This window comes from Neopsephotus bourkii, unplaced genomic scaffold (genome assembly GCF_033783945.1).
Source record: "Neopsephotus bourkii isolate Nb327-2 ecotype Australia unplaced genomic scaffold, CSIRO-AGI_Nbou_v1 NB_1630, whole genome shotgun sequence".
Classification (NCBI taxonomy): Eukaryota; Metazoa; Chordata; class Aves; order Psittaciformes; family Psittacidae; genus Neopsephotus; species Neopsephotus bourkii.
This window is the reverse complement of record NW_026902105.1, coordinates 8,960,589-8,982,235: the sequence shown is the minus strand read 5'-3', so window position 1 is coordinate 8,982,235 and position 21,647 is coordinate 8,960,589. Positions and strand designations below refer to the sequence as shown.

Sequence of the window (21,647 nt, the reverse complement as noted above, 5' to 3'; positions counted from 1 at the left end):
TTTTCTGCTTTATTTTATTGTCATGACCCAGAGGTACCTTGTGACACAAACAACCCAAAATCATAGAATCACAGAATCATAGAAAGGTTTGGGTTAGAAAGCCCCTTACGATCATCCAGTTCCAACCCTTGTCTTGATAGTAGAGAATGCTGCCCATGGCTGGCTGATGGTAGCTGTAAAATAGATAGCGGTAGCTAAAAACTAAAGAGTTTTTACTTGCCAATAATTTATTTGCCAATAAGAGCAATATTTGCCAAATGAGAATGGAGGGAATTCTTTTGTGATCTACACTGCAGAGTATGGTGCACATCTGATACTCACCTTAGTATGCAGGAGAAGGGGTGTCTGCCAAAAGGCAGGGAAAGCACATGCCACCATCTTTTTCTTTCCCAGACCTTTTCATCCCTCCTGCTAATTTAAATTTTCTTTTATCCTGAGTAAGCATTGATCTTTGGTGACACCAAACTTACGTTTCATTACATTTTGTGCTAATTGGTCTGCTGGTAATTTGAAGGTTGATTAGTTTTTTGTTGCCTGTGATTACAAACAGGCACACTTGATGTTGCTTTTGTGCCAATCTGCTGCTCTAGTCAAGAATAATTTAGATACTTTCTCTTGTAATTGAAAGTAACCCCTGATGGACAGGTAAATTAGCTGATGGATGGACCTAATACATGTTCTCTGCTGCTAGGTGGTGTCAACAAATAAAGGTCCATCCACTGTTAGCAGCAGCAAGGCTTTTTAGTTCAGTTAATTACCATTTGTTGTTAATCAATTATGTACAACCAGCACATATAGTCTCCACTGACCTGTAAGAGGGATGCATAGCATACTGCTCCCTTTAATCCCTGGGCTCTTGGCAGAAGATGCAGTCATGTTTCTGATCCTCTCCCGATTCAATCTGAATGGTAATGGAGTGGAAGTTGTAGTGCTCAAACAGTGCTTGGGTAATATCTCTCAAAATCTCCTGGCTGTCCTCTGTGTCTGCTACAGATAGCAAGGAGAAAATAATCAAAATGCATATAATATAATACTTTAAAGAAGAGTAAGCGTTTACTGACAGAAACTATAAGCAAACTCCTAATAAGTTTGTTTCTTGTCCTTTTTATCCTCCTTTCAGGAACCTGCACATCAGCAGAAGTTTGCTCATTCAAATATGGTCAGAACATGCAATTTTGGCAAGAGCTGAGCTAAGAGTAATCACCAAAAACAATCAGTTTGGCAGAAAGCTGGAGGAAAGCAGGACTACTTAATAAAGATTAGTTCATCCAGTCAGGGAGTAACAACAGTGCCAAGTGATACACACAGATACAAGTGGCTGATAGACCCAGTCTTTTGTGGGAGTGGAAACTCCATAAAGGATTTAATTTCTGACCCCATTTTTGGCCAAACAGGGTGGAATTTTTTTCTTAAATAAAACATACCATGTGCAAGCAAACAGATAAATAAGAAAATTGATACAGATATTGGGGAGTTTGTCAGCAGGGACAAGGTCTACATTTAAAAAAATGCATTTAAAGACTAGCTGTTCCCCTGGAGTTACAGCTACACTCCAAGCTATGTTTAAAGATTGTTTTACAGTTAGAGATGAATCAGGAATGCAGATTTGCCCTGTAAATTCTTCTTACAGGGATCAACAGTTTTCAAGTTCAACAAATGCACTCCAAACCCTGCTTGATATCATGAAAAAAAATCAGCCTGGGTCTAGTTCTTATTTATTTAAAATATCTTGTAGCTTGCTTCGTTGCTCCACAGTCTCTGCAGTTTTCAGGTTCTGGGCTAAGTAGCTGCCCCTGTTGTTTTGGCAAGATTTCTGTGAGAAGGATTTGAGAGCTTTTGTTGTTGGTGTTGTTGTTATTTTGCCAACAAAATGATGACATTTGTTTTAAAAAGCAACAGTGATAGAGTCAGTTGTATCCCAGTCAGGAGAGGCTGACCTTTACTAGGCAGCAGCTGAATACTTACTCCCTATTCAGAGAAATTTACTGACCTGTGGCGACATGAGCAGATAAAATAGTTTGATTCATTGTCAAAGACCAAAGATGAAGGTTGTGAACAGATTCCACTTTCTCAACTGCTAAAATTCTTGCCTTCACTTCATCATAAGCAAATCCTTTTGATGTTCCTTAAAGGAGAAATTGGTGGGGAAAAAAAAAAATAAGTGAGAGATAAGAATAATGATCATTAGACTAAAGTGCATCATGAACCTTTAGTTACTTAGATGTATAATTTTAATAAAAATATTCAGCACTTTTTCATTTCAGAGTTCACTGTGAAATTTAATCATATCTCTTGTTATATACTTCCCCATGGAAGATTGAGACTCATGCATGTCTTAGGAGATGATACTCTGAGGGCTCAGTTTACATAGGGAAGTAAGCTGTTTAGCCTGATACTGTCTTAGTTTTTCACCAACATCTTTTGTGAGTGCAGATTTTATGGCATCACCTTAACATGTCTCAGGGATTCTACCCTCAATACATTTATACAATAGAAAAGCATCTGCTTAGCAGAGAGGGAAAGACAAACATAAAGATTAAAATGATTTGACTGGGGAATCTTAGATGAGTTTAGATCCCAGGTCTAGTTATTCAGTAGATCAGTGATTTTCCTAGATCAGCCTTCTTACAAAAGAGGATGATGGTGATGGCCCTCATTCAAAGTGAGGACAATTGTGACAGGGTGAGCTGCAACATGAGAGTCAGAATTTAATCTAAATCCAAATTTGACCAAGGAATTTAACTACAGATCTTCCCTGGAGTACGAGCTGGCAGTGGGGAAATGCACCTCTATGCCCTCATGAACAGTTATGCTCATCACTCACGTTTCACTTGCATCAGCAAATTGAAAGATGTTTTTAATGCCAACAGTTATGAAATGTAATAATGACAAGCACAATATTGCTCTAACTTTGTCATGCCATAAATGAAAATTATTTGTAACTGTTAATGACTTCAGTGTTTTATGCTTTGTCCTACCAATTTATGACAACAATGATATGCTATGTGGAGTATTGATTTAGAAGAATTTGATGCTGACAGGAACATGCTACATGCTTTTTGGAGAAAACCACAGGCAGTCAGTGCCCGCATAACACAGTCAGTTGCAGGGGCTGTGTGGCTGACACCCCAGGACAGACTGGATGTCTGCAGTACGGGCCACCTTCAATACCAACTCCAGCATCCAATTTATCTTTAGAAAATTCTGGGCACAATATGCTCTGTAGGAGGCAGGAGACTGGCTTCAGGGACCTCCTCAGAAGCACAGCTTGTAAGGGCTTGCTGCAGAGGGGAACTAAGCATTGCCAGTCTTGGAACAAAAGCACTTCTGGGAATCAGTGCCCTGAGAAAGAGACCCCTGAGTGTCAGTGGAGCTTTGGTGTTTATTTGCAGTAATCAAGGGATCTTCTGATTGTTTTGGCAGACAAGATGCTGACAGTTGCTGCACTCTAAGTACACAGCTATATATATATATATATATATACACACACACATATATATATAAATATATCTCTATCTCACAATCACTGAAAGCAAGCCAAACCTAGAATAAAAAAACAATATTGGAAATTTTCTGTCTTGAAACAAAAGTAGATACAAAGTGAAAGAGAGAAGTAAAAAAACAGGCAGACAGTCACTGAGTAACTCACATCCATTCTAAACCTACTCTATTACAATTACTTTTCCCTTTAATTCTTATGTCTTCCTAGCTGAGAAAGAGGTTACATTATGTTATTCACTGTAAGGAAAGTAAAAACATGCATCTATGGCTGCTCAAGTCATTTAGCCTTGCAAACCAAGTGATTAGGCCCATATCTGATAGAATTCAATATTGCTCAGCATAGTTCTTGCTGTGATGTGCTGAGGATTGTCTACTTCCGTATACCTGTACATGACTGGAAAGCTCCATTGGCCTGCTTTTCTGGAATGCATAACTAAAAATCTTTTAAACTTCTGCATCTTGCACTCAGCCTATTTCACAGGCACAGTTAAAAGCACAACCTGGGTAAAGGAATTACACAATGAACAAAGAGAGTAGACCTCTCATATTCCAAAAGATATGAGAGGTGGTAAAATGCAATGTCACACATATAACAAACAAAACCAACTCAGCTTTAGGAACACATTGGGAGTTCGTTAACAGAACACCAGTACATAAGTTGTCATGAAAACTGCCATATGCATAAAACTTCTAGTGTAATTGTAGAAAACAGTTTTGATTAAAATTGTAATTAGGTTCAAAGTACGATCAGAATTACAAGAATATTGGAAACTGATACAGAAGTGTGCTGTTATGCTTTTGTCAGGGAGTATAAGCATTACATAGAAAGAGAGAGAAAAAAAAACCTCAAAATGTAACTGCATTGATTCTGGAATGAGGTCCTACCTTCCATTAACACAATCAAAATATCCCTTAAAATGGTGATGGTCGTTGCCAAAACAAAGATGGAAAACACAAATGTGCAGATTGGATCAGCTATTTTGTATTCTGGCTAGAAAAATACGAACACATCATTTTGTTAATTACATTACTGTTGGTTATTGCCATTTTAAATTAGTTAATCTCAAAGAATAATACATTCCATTCATCTAGTCCAGAATGAGTGTTGACATCCTTTGCCAATTAGGGAGCCTCAGCACAGAGAATGAAGGCACTACAGATGAAGAAATGGAGAGACTCCAAAGTATTCTCTGTGCAGTTGAAACATCAAGAAGCAACTGTTTTACTCTCAGCAGCCATTTCAATTACCAAGAATAAGTGTAGTTGTCTTTGACTAAATTACGATGTATATCAATAAGACAGAGAAAACATTTCCATAGTACCCCGCGTAACAATTCTATAAATATAGCTGTTATCCTTAATAGCAAAGAAGGCAAGTGAACCAATAACACTAACCTTAAAGAAGATGATAAGTGCACTGATTAGCACACTAAGACTCTGGAACAGATCTCCAATGGCATGCACAAAGGCTGCCCTCAGGCTGGCATTGCTCAGAGCTGGCTTTTCCAGAGGGGCTGACACATGTTCCCTGGCTTGTGCCCCATGGCTGTGCCCGTGTCCAGTCTGGTGCAGAATCAGGCTTAGTCTGCAAGAGATGTAAAGCTGCAAATATCAGTGGGGTTACAGCACCTCTGAAAGCAGCCATGTCACACACATCATCACCCCTCTCACTTCTGATTGCTGAACAGCAAAATCAGACACATTAAGTAAAAATGCAGAATGGCTAAGCAGATAATTCCTAGGTGTTTCAGTGCTTTGCATGCAAACCACAAAGTCTGTGAATGGGGTAATTAATGAGGCCTCATTTTCTATAAATTTCTTGAATGCTCTGGCATCTAGTAAAAAGTGAGGTGGAGATTAATCTTTTCCTGGAGTTTGTGCATTCATAATCTCCCTTCCCAGTGTCTCAGCTAACAGGAAGGAAGAGAGCAACTTCATCCTTCAATGAGAAGCAAGATGTCTCTTCTCTACCCTTTTCCATATCTTCATGAAGCTCCTAAACACTTAATATTTTTGAGATTAATATCTCTCTGTTGTTTTTGATTGAAATGCAGCAGCAGGTTCAAAGTTCAAAAGTTATACTGGAGAGGAAAGGTAACTTACATTATGTTGGCGATCACAGCACAAGCAGAGGTAATGAGCATCACTGTAGCATCAATATTGTAATCAGGGTGTAGCAGCCTCAAGCTAGCCAAATATATCAACACACCAGTCACCATCCAAATGATTATCATAGACAGCAAAGCTCCCAGAATTTCTAGGAATTAAAACAATCTGATATTAGCAGGAATCATAACAGAAATGCAAAAAATGATAAAAGTCTGATAGTAATGGCTCCAAGTTTGTGAGTTTTATAGCCAGGAGAGTCACTTCTTCTATATTTGCAGCCCTGATGCTCACAAGGAAGGGGCCAAAACCCTTTCTGCTCATAGGAAATCCAGTGGCTGCCAAAGGTAGCCCTATGCCTGTGATGGCCTAACCCTGTTCTATCTGCTCTTACTTTTGTCCTCTTTCCAGTGTTGATTTCATGTGGCATTTGGAGAAATAGAAGAGATGAAAAAGATCATTTGTGGAGTTTGGGGATACAGCAAAAGAAGCTGTAATAGGAAGGAAAGATAAAAGAGCAATTCTTTTACATCTGATGTAGTTGCCTGGCCCTGCTGGTTTGGTGTGAAGACCCCAAGAGCCAGCCCTCCTTCTCAAACAAGATTGTCTTGGTCATGGGGGAAGAGGTTGGAGGGAAACAGAGAGGCTTGGCTCCCTCAAATGCGCGGTCAGACATGAGCCCTTTCCAATTGCCTCCCTTGTTTCTGCACACCTCTTGTCACTTCACACCTCAGAAAGCCAGTGACAGCCCCCAGTGAGGTCCTGCCAGCAAAACCTCTTCTTCCTCTCTCCTGGGACTCATCCTGCCAATGGCAAAAAATCATTCTTGTGCCACCAGCATGAAAGGACAAAGAATTTATTTCTTTTCCCTGGGGCAGTGAAATTTAATTTTGTCTCTACTGGCTCTGAGTTGGGCTCAAATAAATCCAGTCCCCAAGGCCACCTCTTATTGAACTGCCAGAGGAGAGGTCCAAGGATGCTCATATGGATGGGCAGCACGTTTTTAATAGAATGTGGGACTAGTAATTGCCATGTGACTTGAATGGGTAAATGTGTCACTTTATGAGCGCAGCTGAGACAATACTTAGGTAAATGAAAGCTCACAGTAAAGTGAAATGCAGTAGATAGCCATAAAGAGCAGAACACTTGCACAAACTTGCACTGGCACAGTCCATGAAAGCAGCTGAAACTCATCTTATGGCTTTGAATATATTTTTATGAGGGACACACCTTTTGCAGCAGGCCAGGCTTCAAACGCTTATCAAAATAACTATTTTGTTTAAAATTGACAACAAATGAAAGCACACTCTTAGGACAATCTAGTCTTGCTTAAAGGAAGGCTAACATAAAGCACAGCTGGTATTTATATTTTCTGCAAGTTACAGGTTAAAACCCTGCAAATTTGGCCCAGCTGAAGGTGTTGATTGTTATCCTATCATTGGCATGAAAGGACTCAACAGCTTTTGGGAACACCCGAGTGAACCTGTGTGCATACATGCATATACTCCACAACTGAATGTGTTAGAGGTCATCAGTATTACATAGGTAAAAATACTTTTCAATGTAGTGTATTAGCAAATGTTTAGTTAAGCTTACAAACCAGTTCAGTAGTACTAATTGCTTTACTCATGATGTTCTCTGTTACATTTCTTCAGCACTACTGACACTGACAGAGCAGAGCAAACAATAGTGCGGGATTGTTTGGGAATCTCTGAATCATGCCAGAAATAAAGAAATTGAGCTTGAAGAGAGCTTTCCTACCTGGAGGTAGGTCTGGCTCACACTATCAGTCTTATTCAATATTGTGCTTCCAGCCACGTTTCTGAAAGTATGTGCACACCCAAAGGGTTTTATTGAATTTTAACCACTTGACTGTTTCTGCTGCCTGGCTCTGGCTTAGAGCATAGGAGGCATTCAGGTGGTTTCTGCTAAACCTGAGCCCTGTCATACACACTCTTTGCTTGACAAACCCTATCTATCAGTCTGAGAAAAGAAGTAAAAAAACAGCTCCCAGTGTCACGGTGGGCTGCAGCTGCAAAGCCTTGGTAGTCATCGCACAGTGACTTTGCCAGCCCCCTGACTGCCCTCTGCTACTCTATTAAGGTACGCACCTACATATTCAACTGGAAATATAGAGGGGAAAATAAACAAGAAACAGGATAACTATCATGGAATGCAATTACCTAGCCACTAACATTTGATGCAAGGCTCTCTTTGCTACCAGGATAAAAAGACAATAAAAGTTTGGGACTGAAGTTCTGCATTGCAACAACAAAACCTCAAAAAATCTAACACAGACTGAGGATGAAGCTGCATGAGGTGGCTGAACCTCAGGTAGCTTCATGAACATCATGAACCTCATGCATGTCAGCAAGAGAGAAGTTTTCCTTTCTTCTCAGGCTAAGAGAACATAAACACAAAAAGTAGTTCTAGGTCAGCTGATGGCAAGTAGGAGTTTACTAAGGCTGAAAAATTCAGCTGTGTGCTGTCTATATAATGCTAGCTGTGCTTCAGTCATATTAAGCCCCTGCTTCACCCAGCAGCTTGTTTCCAGCAAAGTTGGTAGAATATACTTATGTAGGAATATAAAGACATGATTCTTATGGCATATGTGTTCCCTGGTACATTCTGCAGCTACAAACAACCTTGGCCTACAGGCATCTTGCATCAGAGGCTGCTTCCGGACCTTCATAGTGTACAGCTTTGAAGCATTTATCATCTGAGTCCTCAGTTCAGGTGCATAGGTGTCTAGAGCCATTTGAGAATTGGTAAATGTTAAAGGATAGCACTTTTCTACAAGTAGAATATTATTGTCTAAAGGATAACATAATAATAACAATAATAATAGTAATAATAATGATAAATTGTTCTATAAATGGAGTAGACCCTTATGTTAATGGGTATTACTACTTTTATAGAAACTTGTGTTTCATAGTAGGTTGAGGACTTAGCCCTCCTCACACTCAAGTCACTGAGGGAAGTTGCTGTTATCTCAGACAAAGCTAGCACCACCCCAAAACTACATAAATTAACTGAAATATATGTTTGTAGGTAAGACATGACTGTGCCCTTCACTTCTTTGAAGCTTACTAGCTTGGTCTGTTTGCCATGTGTCCTGGAGTCTTTGAGAGCAGTAGTACACTATCTCTATCTGCAGAGCTGTGGGACATCAGTACATTTTCCAGTCCTTGGCTATGATGACTTCCCTTTCCCATTCCACATGTTCATACTGCGACATATTTTCTACCTGCTCGGTGCCACCCGAAAGTCAGCTGTTTGGTGGGAGGTTTGGAGGCAAGCCACAGTGAGAAGAGGCTGATGAGGAAGCTTGTCAGGTCCACCAGGATGTGTGCCGCATCGGTGATCACAGCCAGGCTCCCAGCAATGTGCCCACCTGTGAAATACACATCTGTATCATGGCTCTGGTCAGACATTTGAGTTGATCAGATCAAACTCGAGACCTGCTTTGCTGTGAATCAAAGGGAACATTCCATTTTCAATGCATGACTCAAAACTCTTCAATGGTAGTTTCATTTCATACCTTGCTCATGTGGTGAAAGGTATGAAGTAACAGGAAGAAATAAACTAAACTTCTTTGTCAGAGAAGGACAATAAGAATAGTGATGTTACTATTGGACAGTTTTAATGTGTCTACTTTCATATCCGATTTCTTCAGGAAAGTATTAGTGATCACATTTCCAGTATCCTCCCACTATCTTTTCACAGATTACTGATATTTTTATTTATGTACAGAAACTCAGACTTAGCTTATGGGAGTAATTTCCTATTTGTCATAGGAAAATATGCGTGTTCTTCCTGAGTTTTGTATGGATGGATGCCCAACTGTTTATTTGTCACAGGCAACACTAAAACTGGAATAAAAGGAAAGGCCCCAGTAGAAAGCTGTGATAAACAACCAGCCATTTTGGTGAAGGCATAGAGAAAAATGTTCTGCTCATAGGACTAATCTATCATTTTGCATCTGTAATGCATGATTTAATTTTCCTTCTGGAGCTCAAAAAATGTGGCTGAATTTAATTTTACTTTGGGGGGGTTTTGGTTTCATGTGAATTCTGTGAAAAATACAAAAAAATCAACATTTCAGTCTGAAACCACATTTCTTTTACCCAGTAAGCCAAATAGCGTTATTTTGCCAAACTTTTCTAACCATGTTCAGAGCTAAAAGCAAATCCAAAGGAACTAAAAGATTGCTCTAAATTACTTCAGCTGCTGATGGCTGCAGGACATGACAAGAATCACAGGCAGGAAGCTGTCCTGTGAGCTTGTTATAGGAGGGGAATCTTTTCATCAGAGTAGCAATGTAGAAAAAGGGAAATGTAAAATATTAGAGCCAAAACATTGGGTTTCTGCTTTTGGCAATATATTTCCATACTTCAGCCATTTAATTAATTTCAGTTCACCTGTTTCTCCTGACTACAACCCATATGAGAATCAATGAATCCTGAAAAACATCATAAAATGCCTCATTCAAACCATTAGCAAGATACTTCTGCCAGAGGGACATGTAGACATCTCTCATTTCCTTATAGATTGAAAGTCTTCATGCCAGCAGGATGGACTATCTGTTTAATTTCCTCCCACATACAGATTTTAGATTAGAATACCTAACACTACGATTTGTCACCACAGGAGAATGTATATTGCACATACAGGACATATATTATTTTTCTCTGCTGCCTCAATATCCATCCCATTTACAGCTGAAAGTTACTTTCTAAAAGGGGGCAAGCAAGACTGTGGAATCTGGGGGCATCTCATTTCTTGCAGTGAAATTAAAAATTCAACAGAATAGGGATTTCCCAGAGCATGCAGATGTAAATGCACGTGTATTTTTTGCCCACAGCACAGCTCTTTGGCTTTCACTGTTTACAGGGTAGCTGTTTCTCAAGTGGGAAGCAATTTTGCATAGCAGAAGGAAGCAGGCTTATCTGACAGCACACAGATGTTAACAACCAAGGCATCAGCTATCTTTGAGCAAACAAATATGTAGAGCACAAGCTGCCTGCAAAACCCTATTGCGTTTTCAACACTGTATTTCCGTGTTCTGTGGGACAGCATTACAAAAGCTTGCTTCCAGCCTGCCATCTTTCAAAAACGTTATGCAATTATTGTTTTATGTATTGCTGGCTTAATTAATGCTTTGGGTGAGCTTCTGAGATCTTGGTCTGCTTATCTTAGCAACGTGGTCAAGTCTTTATATTCCTTTTAGATATGAGGACATATGTAGGGTTTGTCTCTCTTTCTAGAGTCCATGGAAATAAACTACTTTGAAATCCACATTTAGTCCTTAGCCACTAAAAATCCTTGGAAAGCACTTTCATGTCAGGGCTGTACATAGGGTGTAATCAGTTTGACTAGTATTTCCAGATCTACGGAGACTGTGATGGATCTGCATTAGAAAAACAGAAGATAATAGTCTTTCGGCAACAGTTGGTGTTTCAGGCTCAGCCAACAGTGCCTCTTTTGGGAGAGCAGTGAGGACCAGCACAGATGGTTTGAGAAAAAACATCATGGAAAGATCTAGGGTTTCAAGGAAGCACAACTGTTCAACCTCTTTGGGAGTGATGCAGCTTTGTTTCTTCTGTTTAGCATAATAAAGCCCACAGAAGCTGTTTGCCCTTAAGAGGAGCAGAAAGGGGAACATATTCTTCATTTTCGAGAGTAAAGGCTGTCTAACAGTTACAGGCTTTTATTGTTGTGTATCAATGATCCCAACAAGTGGCCTTTATGGCTTACTGTTGCCTACAGTGGATGTTTATAGCTTTGTATACCACAAAGCAGCAGAAATTGTCAGTCACTCAATGGTCAATCATCAGGCAGAGCCAGTCCAGCCTAACAATTACAAAAATTAAATATATGGCTCATAATGACAAAAATCTCCATAGACTGCTGTCTGTAACGGCAGTTAATAACTGGTTTGTCAAAGTTTAATGGTCTGAAGCAAAATGGTCTTCAAGCCTGTTACTTAAACTGTCACTGCAAAAAAGCTGTATGATTCATTAAGCAAAATGAAACATTTAGTTAACGTATCATCTGTCCTTCCAATTATCCTCTAGCATTGCTGCATTCACCAAACTTAAGCCTAATGATTATATGGTTTTGTTAATAATGCACCACTTCTAGCACTGGAAATGACTGCATGGATATTAATGGTATGCACCAGTTTTCGTGGGGGAAATGCAGATGACCTACAAACAACAGGGCTTCATGAAGAGGAAGTGCCTGGGAGAGAAGAGTGGGAGAAGCCCCTGATGGGTTTGACAGCCAGGGGAGGAGAAAGAAATGCAATGGCTCTCTCAGAGTCTCACTTCTTGCCTGTGGGGAAGAGAAAGCCTTCCTATTTTATTTTCATGGGGCTTCCAGAGCTGTTGAAGCTGTGAAAACACGGGTTTCAGAGGCCTGCCTTCCTGATTTTTGCTACATCCCCAGGGGCAGGAGTGGCAAAAGTGTGTGGGATTCCTTATGCCTTACCCTTCCTCACCTCACTGAAGAGAAGGGGAAATTAAAGAGCCAGGAGCTATCAGGTGGGTATAAGTACCACAGAAGCCATGCAGGAAGCACATTGGTGGGACAAAATGAAAGCTAATGCTCTATGAATAAGCCAAATACTTGAATTGGATATTGTAGGATGGGTCCAGAAGTGAAAGCTAATTAGACAGGGGAATAATCTTCCATTGATCCAGAGACACACCAGCAGGCCAATTCAAAAGACAAACATGCCCTGGTATAAACACATTGACTTAACTGAAGCAAAACAGATGGTGAATCTGGCCCTGAATTTCCATGGATTTTGCAAAGACTGTTGCATTTAGTATCAGACCCTGCTGCTAGCAACCTTCATCAGTGCTGAGGTCTCACTGGCCTGGATAAATATGAGAAATCTCTTAATCTCTACCAAAAAAATATAGCTTAATTTATGAGAAACCTTTTCTGACACAATTCTAAGACATGCGAGCCACTTTTAACTCAGCTTGAAGACCTGGGAGAACAGTTCAGACCATTAAGTGATCTTTGTATTCCTACACAGATGCAATCATGAAATGAATATATGAAAATGTTTTGATAATTTCACATTAAGAAAAAAAAACAAACATTTTTTTTTTTTTAACTGAGGAGAAAAGAGTTGTTTTAGCCCAGATAGGCTGATCTGTGTGCACCAGGGGTCCCTGCAGCCAGAGTGCATATGAAAGGGCATGAATATAGCTCTGCTGGGCACCAAACTGAGCTCTCTTTGGACAAACATACTCCCCTGTAATCTCAGCAATCATGAAGAAGATGCAAATTACTGATGCTACACAGAGCTTCCTCCTAGCTTGATGCTGCTCCCTTTTTCTGTTCTCGTAGGCCTGTGAGTAGAAATGACAGTGGTACGCTGGATTAGCTTCGGCAATTTCTGCTTCTTGCTGCTGCCTCTCTTCATTTAAATTCTTCTGATGCCAGCTCATCCTTTGGGATTGAAAGAAAGAGAAGGTTAAAACAGAAAAACCCTGGTGATGTGGGCATCTAGACCTGCAGCCCCAGAAACTATGTAGTTAATGCTTTCAAAAGATAAAAGCAGCATTGGGAACAGCAGAGCAGGGCATAGAAGAGGCTTGCTTGCACAGGCAGAGCTCTGCAGGAGCGAGCTGCTCATGAAATGACTGCTCTGGCTATAGATCCCAGATCTTCAGGCTTTCCTATATCCTGTAGCAGTTTCTGAAGCATGGGGTGTTTTAAGCTGTGTATTTTATGCACACTGTGTGATAAAGTCATACCTCATGCAAGCAGTAGCTGGATTCAGCATAGCATGGAGACAATTCTATAGAAAAGTTCATTCTTTTATTCCCAAGAGATTTGTTGGGAAGACAACTAAAAAAAGAAATGTCTTATTTTTCTCAAGTATAAGTGACTAAAGATATTTCTTTCCTTTCTTTGCATATGGAACTATTTTATCTCAAATTTCCCCATATGTACAAAAACTATCAATCTCCCAGAGGGGCCTGGCATAGAAAATATTAGCCAAAAAGGTTAAAGGGACTTGACAATATCAAATAAATCAATTCTCCATAGTATGCTGACCCTTTTTTGACACTGATATCATAGAAAGTCAAGAAGTTCCTCAGAAGTGGCTCTTTGAGCATTGCTCCATCACAAGGTGATTTCCCATCCACATGTGCTCTGCCACAAGATCTCAGTGCTGTTCTTCTGAGGGATCATGTGCAGGAAATGTGGGATTGCAATAGAGAAGCCCAGGATGGAGCACATTGCATTGCAACAGCGGGAGCTCTTGGATGATTATGATGTGGTGCCTTCACTACAGCAGCACAGAGGCTCCCCCAGGGTGGTTTGTACAAGGACATTCCCTCCTCATCTCTCAACTGAGGAGACCCCAAATAGGAACAAGCAAACCAAACAAACCCCTAAACCCTGTCCCAGGATGTTCAACTGAAAACCATTATGCCTCTCCAGATACAACACTTATTGCCACAGCTGCTCCTAACGTGATAGCTCCACTGGTAAAACATGCACTGCCATGTACTGAGACTTGAGGGATGCACTGTGGCATCAAAAGGTGAATCCTGCCCAGATGCACATGCATAACATCTATATATCCACTTGCTACAGCTGTGTGTTCAGGGACAGAGCCCACATGCATCACCCAGGAATGCAGCAAATTCCGCTGCTGTTTCCAAGTCTGCAATCAGCATAGAGGAATGATGTGGGGCTGGGCTTAGCTGCCCCAGCAATGACAGCTTCTTTTCCCCATTTTGACCAAGGACTTTCCTATGGGACCAGTAAGAATTGTTTCTTCAGGTGTGTAAAGACCTGCGCTCCAGGAAGTACATGGATATTGGCAACTTTTTGTAGCATTTCTGCACTGTTTATGGAAGTATCAAGATGCCTGAAATCTCAATGGAAAGAAATAATGCCAGTGGCTGCCAATCTTCCTGTCAAGACAAAAACTGCATTGAAATCACAAGCTTTTTCCAGCTGCCTTTTTGGGCAGCTTGAAGGTGCTGCAGCTGCTCTGTGAGTTCAATGTCCCACCAGAACTTTGAGGCATCTGCAGATGCCTCAGCCCCTCGTGCTCATCAGCACCACAGAGGTACTGGCAAAAGGAGAAGAGCTGACCCACATCAGCAGCCAACCCTGTAATTGTAGATAATCAGCATGGATTTAGCTTTGTAAACATTATTGAGATGTTCCAAGGATGCAGCATGTCCCCCTGAGTCAGCCTGTTTCCCGGCCAGGGTAGCATGTGGTCTCTGTTTGCTCAGTAGAGGCAACTGGTTCCCTCTGTACATATATGAAGAGCTTGCATGAAAGAACAACTGGTCAGATTTAATGCCTGATGCTTGGAGACTGAGTTTTCTTAGTTCTTTTGTAAGTGTTTTCCTCTATTTTCCCCATAACAATAAACAAATGGAGCTGGGCCGCCTGGGGAATGGGCTGCCCATCTGGCAGCTGAGGTTCCCAGTAGCCAGTCCTTCTCTAGTCCTTTGTTTTATATTCATCAGGCTCCTCAGAAGGTACCACAAATTGATTCCTTTGAGATGGGTGGATAAAATACTGTAGTTCTTCCACTCCCTCCTGAAAATCAGGGCATGCAAGTTCTTCTTTCTCGTGATCCCTCTCTGGAGTTAACTTTACTATAGTCTGAATGTAAAATTAATTTCCCTTTAACTCGATTTTCATCAGCTGGCATTGAACGTTAAAATCGCCTTAACAACATGAGTCATGATCATCTCAACAGCCTGTCAGGGCAGGGATGCCAAAATTACCCCTGCGTATTTCTGAGCCACCAAATCCTTTCCTTGCTGTTATCAAAATAGGACGCTTTGTGATCCCCCTCCCTGTTTTAATCTTCAAGTCCCTCCATCAGCTATCAAAACCTCAGAGTACCATGAGGGGTAGGAAACCACTATCCACAGATCTTGCTGAGCATGTGCAAAAGCAAACAGAGACAGCATAAATCCACAAATGTCACTTTTTTCTGTCTAAAGGGTACCTAAACAGAAGTGGCCCTGCTGTCAGAGGTGGTGAGCATTTGCTGCTCCCTTTGAACTTCCAGAGCTGCATCTGGCCCGATGAGTTAGGAAGACTCCTGCCAGCTCCCATGCGTAACCATTACCTTTCTCTTCCAAGAGCAGCCTGCCACTAATTAAAAGAATCTAAGAGGCAGTTTTATAAATGTGTGAATCAAAAGCTCGAGGTGCAGAGATCAGCTCTGTCAAACCATAAACCCCTTCTGAGTGTGTTAGAGCAACACGTAGCCTTTGAGCGTCAGATCTCTGCACAAGCACACTGCAAGCAGAGTCCCAGATTAAAAAATAATCTTTCCTCCATTTCAAATTCTCTTTCCTTTGTAACAGGGATAGTCAGGGGAATGTCACAGAAGGGCTCCCACTGAGTCGTGCCTGGAAGGGGGGAAGTAGGAAATATTAATACATATTGCAGATTCCACACAAATCATTAGCAAGAGCTTTTGATTGCAACTTCCTTTTGTTTGTTTTCACTTGATCAGTTGGGTGCCTTGATCTGCAGGCTGATGGGAATAATTGCCATCCTCCCAGACCATTATGAGATCCCCAGTCAAAAGAGCAAAATACAAAATCACTGCACATCCCGCAGGAGATCATCTCCTTCACAAGGGGACATAGTAATTTTTTTTGGTGCCTGAAAGGATAATAAAACTGCCTTCAGAGGAAAATTTATCAAATCCATAGTCACCTCCCTTATGCTGGCACCACTCTGATTCCAACTGGTATACCAGTCTTGAACATTTCCAAATTTATAGCCTGACTGTCCAGATTCTCCTTTTCCTTATTGTGGGCACAAAACAAAGGCTAACATTTATGTATCTTCACACATTTAGATGACTAATAGATGGGAATTTGTCCTATGGCTTTTATTTAGTTGCATTTTGAGACCCTGGCCATCTGCATAAATGTATTGTCAATAAATATCCTTTTGCATAACAGTAGAACAATAGCTGCATGGAGTTAAACCAAAATGCATGTAGCCAAATATCTGAACCCCATCCTGAGCATGAGGGAATATGCAAGGACAAAGTACCATTAAAGGAACACATCCAGAGCAGTACTGCTCCCTGCTTGCCCAAATCTGGAGGCTGGGAGATGGCTGAACCAAAGCTTGTGTCTAATAGCCTTTTACACATCTTTCTTCCACAAACCTGGCTGACTCGAAGGTGTTGAGTTCCACAGTTTAATTATGATTTGTGTAAAATTAATGCATCCTTTGTTACCCTTAAGCTGCCTGCCTGCTCTTTTAATTAGTTCTGGTACTATCAGAAATAATGAATAACTATTCCCTGTTTACCTTCATCACATCATTCATGATGCTGTGCACCATTGTTATACCCCTGTTATTTAATTTCTGTTTCATACTTCTTACTATCTTGGTTCTAATGTTTTTTTCTGAGATGAAGTGGCTATAACTGAAGTGAGTATAATGGAGACGGTGTGTGGCCAGTACTGGGTAGACACAGTCCTTTCTACAGGGTACTAATGTCACCTGAGGACAAAAGCAATGGAATGGGTCTTGCTGAGTCCCCTAAGATACTGTATGCTCCTGGGACAGGCTGGCAAGCCAGTACAAAGGAAAATAACCACAGAGCCCACAGCTAAAACTCTTCAAAAGTCACAAGAAATGCCTAACGTTTTCCTGAGCACTGACTTCTGCAAAGCAAGAAGTGCTGGAAAGTCTTTATTTGATGAGGACTCTTGATCTTATAAGAGTTTTCATATTGCCTGCAGGAAGGCAGAAGAAGAAGAAAATATTCCCTAAGTGCTTGTTATAGAAAATCAATCTCCACCTGAAGAAATCGTCCCCCAGGGTCACTTCAAACTTTTTGTCTACTGGAATGAACCTGGGAGACAAGAATCAATTACAAGCCTAAGGCTTCACTAACAGATAGGAATAACTACAAGTCACACTAATGTCCTCTATTGAAAATTTTTACATGAAGACGAGCCCTAAGGTTTGACACATCTTTCCTGCTTTCAGCATTGCTGTCCTTTATTTCTTTTTCTTGTCTCTTGACTCAGAGACAAATAAAGACCTTGAAACCAGAAGTCTTGAGCTTCTCTTGTGTGATGGTATTCAAATCTCACTATACTGTTATATAAAGAACATAATCAGAGATCCAGAAACCCATGCTGGATCAAGCCAAAATCTAGTTCACAGTGTAGTTGGTACAATCTAATGCAAATCCATTGATTTATGCAGTGGGATATTGAATATTTCTGTCCAATAGTGCTCTGATCTATTGTCAGAAAGAAATAAAGTCATCTGGCCTGCCTTCATTCATGGAAACTTCATTAATATGCTCAAGATATTCCCTAGACTTTGATAAGTGGATATCTCGACCACTAGATATGCTCTCCCACCACCAGCATTGACTGTAAAAAGACCATAGAAAACTATCTCAGACACCTTATTCAGACATCTTATTTAAACCTACTTTAAAGAGACATTATATGAATCTTTCCTGACATGACTTACAGGCAGCATGTTTTGCACTAAGAAGGAGGTTCTGAGTGCTCAGCTTCAGACCCTGATGCCATTATATGCAAGTTCATACCCTTCCTGGAGGCTGGTGAGAAGTGATGTCCTATCCTGGGAGCAGTCCCATGTAATACCTTTCTCTGTTACCTGGGGAAGGAGTTGGAGTGCACTCTGATCAAGTTGGCAGATGATGCTAGTCCAGGGATGCAAGTGACACACTGAAGGGAAATGCTGCCATAATGAAGCTGGAGAATGGGATCAGCAGGAGCCTTCTGAGATTTGGCAGGAACAAATGCAAAGTCCTCCACCTGGGACAGATTTTTGAGACACATCCAGAATATTGTGCCCAGTTTTGGAGTGCTCAGTACAGGAAAGATCAATAAACTGGCACAGGTTCAGCAGATGGTGACCAAGGATGGAGCCCTTCTTCTGTGGGAACTGGGCTTGACCAGCCTAGTGAAAAAAGTGGGTTCTTGAGCACTTGGAAGCAGCCTGCCAGTATTTTTGAAGAGGAAGATGAAGCTTTATTGCTGTGCATGGAGGAAGAATGTGCACAATGGCCATAAATTAAAATAAGAGGGGTTTAGACTGAACTTAATTAAAATAATTGAATGTGAGGATGATTCAGTATTGGAGCAGGTTGGCCGGAGATGTGCAGTCTCCATCCTGAGAGCTAGAACCAGGTAAAAGGCCTGAGCAACTTTGTTCAATCTCTTGGCTGACCCTGATTTGAGTAGGAAGTTGGACGAGAAATCTCCTCAGTTCCTTTACAACATGAATGACCCTGAAAGCCTGCAGCTGACCTGATTCTTTAGAGGGGCTAGTTAAAACTCACCCTCTTGCAAGCATTTCAAGTCTGGCATGGCAAACCTCAGTGCATCCAAACCCACTAGTGAATACAGGCAAGTCCAGAATGTACAGAGCATTCTCCCACACACAGACTTGTGTGCAGGGAAGGGGGTCTGTTTTCAGACTTCCTACTCACATGGTTAAGATAAAAACAGTTTTGTTCCCTGTGTATTGTAATAATGGCATTTATTAAAAAGAAGGAGGCTGGGGGATGGCAAAGAAATTGGCAATTTGTGTGCAAAATAAATTCTGTTGAAAGCATTAGAGCTGTTCATTAAGCCTACACACAGGGAATGGAAAAATGCGGTAATTTATACCAAAGGCTAAGATGAGCTTATTTCTACTGATCGGCTTAAGGCACCTGAAGCTGTGCACACAGCCAGCCTGTGCAAGCTGGAGCCCAGCAGGTTGCATTCCCCCTGCCACACTTTGGCCCCAAGGCTGGCATCCTGGGTCACTTGGCTGCAAGGAGCAGCAGGACGAGGGCTTGCCATGAGCTGCCAGATCTTCAAACAGGAGGGACACCCCAGTTCTCAGCCCCTGTTTCTGGTTATTGCTGGGACAGAGTAATGAGATTGTGTAGTTAATCAAATTCCACCTGGTAAGAAAAGCCAAGAGGAGGTGCGGCACAAAAGCCACATGCCTGGACAAGAACTCCTTCTCCTGGAGAGCTGTGTTACCACTGCAGTAACTCAGCCATCTCAGGACCTCTGCTGTGGAGCCCTCCTGGGACTAACCCTTGAGCTGAGGGGTTGTTGGGTTTATGTGCAGCAATCAGCCCAACAATTGCAATTGCTGCAGCTATTCACCCCAAATAACTTCAATCCTAAATGGAGATATAATTATCAGAAAGAAATCGACTCCTCCAGAAAGTGAGTCAGCTCTCAGATAGGAGGATGAGCTGCCAGGGATTCTTGTCCCCAGTGTGCATCATACCCCTCTTCTCACTGGGGATATTCTCTGTTCTTGGTGAACCTGGGAAAATGTGAGCATCCCCACAAGTCAGCCTAGAAATTGTCCCTGTCTCAGGACACCCTACCCCGTACCATGTAAAGGGTTTGTCCAGAGATGTCCTTGCATCTAGAGGTGGCAAAGGGCCAAAGGACCTCAAGCATTGAAGCTATGCCCACAAAATTGCAAACCATCAAAAAAGCTCTGAGAGTCTTCACTAACCAGAACAAATTGCAGAATCATATGGGATCTTTTTAAGATATAAATATTACCACAAAAGTCATTTTGGACAGTGCCATGTATATTTATGGAGGCATGTAATAATATTTAAATAGCAACCCAGACACTCAAATGACTAACATACGATGGCAGTGACCCCAGTATAAGAACATGGAGAGACAGATTTCCATTTGAACTGACAGTGTTTATGCCAAGTTTCTGTCCCACGCATTTTAAGAGAGCCAAGCAATAAATAACCTGAAAACCAATGAGATAATGGAAATGTCAAGAGGTGCTAAATTGTAACTGAGCAGCTATTTTCTTTTAAATATACTTTCTGGTCTGAGTCAAGAGGAAGAATGAAAAGAAGTTCAGCTGCAAAACTAGTTTGTGATTGACATTTATACTCATTTTTTAACCCAAGCTACGTTATATGTTTTCAGAGGGTCCTTCCTCACTCAGGTGAGCATTTACTCACAGGACCTCTCTGGCAAATGAGAAGTACACCAGCTCCAAGTCTGGTAGACCATATACATGAATAAAGTTTTGCAGGATCAAGTCCTTAACACCATCACATTTCTTTCAGACCAAATAGATAATTTAGGCGTTCAAGCTTAAAGGAGCCTTGAATCAAATGTGGTGTCAACAGCACTATTATAATTCAGCCTAAAGTTGCAGCATAATCCATGAGGTTTTGCATCTTACAATAAATCTGCTAAGCTTATGAAATACATAGCAGGAGACGCTTGTCAACAGTAGATTGCTTCAATCCATCACAGATGCAGACACATCAGGCTTGCTGTCTAGTAAATGCATCACACATTTAGTAAGAAAGTTTGGGAAGATAAAAATCAAACAAAACATTTTGAAAGTACTGAAAGATGTTCCCAGTATGCACCGTGAAACACCCCATACTTTGACTTCTGCAGTCCATTGGCATATTGGTGATCTCATATTGCTCTCAAAGACAAAGCAATGGCAGTGAAGAAAACAGAGTTGTGTTACCTGTCTAGGGCCAAGGAGTACTTCTTGGTGTCCCTCTCACTCACAAGACAAGCTCTTTCAAGACCCTTTTTGGCAGCCATGAGGAAAGTTGGTAGGGTTTTGCTTGGGTTTTTTCCCCCCCTTAAACTCTCTTTTCTCTCTTGGAAGCAGATGTGGGCAAAAAATGTCCTCTTGACTCACGCAGAAGCCTCTGCCAAATGCTTTTAAATGAAAAGGTTTTAATAATCCTCTCAATAAACCCACTGTGAGAGAAAGCTGCTTTCCTAGCGCTGGTGGCGTCACTAACATTCCAACCAGCAACCTGTTGAGCCTGTCAGATTGGACGTTTCAGGCCTCCCTCCCTCTTTCCCTTTTTTTCTCATCCATGTTTGATGCTGTTATACGCACTCCAGTCATGCGGGGGGTGCATGCTCTCCCAGCCTCTGGCTTGAGGTCAAGGGAGAAGGAAGGTAAGGTAATTAAACAGCCCAATTTGTCTGGAAACATTC

The 21,647-nt window shown here is 41.2% G+C and overlaps 1 protein-coding gene across 1 annotated transcript; it reads right to left on the bottom strand.

Moving 5' to 3' along the window:
• Positions 1–190: 190 nt before the first annotated feature.
• Positions 191–21,439, bottom strand: SLC30A8 (solute carrier family 30 member 8). Its single transcript, XM_061373430.1, is given in 9 exon segments — positions 191–987; positions 1,991–2,125; positions 4,387–4,492; positions 4,612–4,691; positions 4,884–5,086; positions 5,605–5,758; positions 8,855–9,001; positions 12,866–13,074; positions 21,160–21,439. Coding segments are annotated over 9 exon segments (1,260 nt in total). The 5' UTR covers positions 21,240–21,439; the 3' UTR covers positions 191–841.
• Between the last annotated feature and the right edge of the window lie 208 nt (positions 21,440–21,647).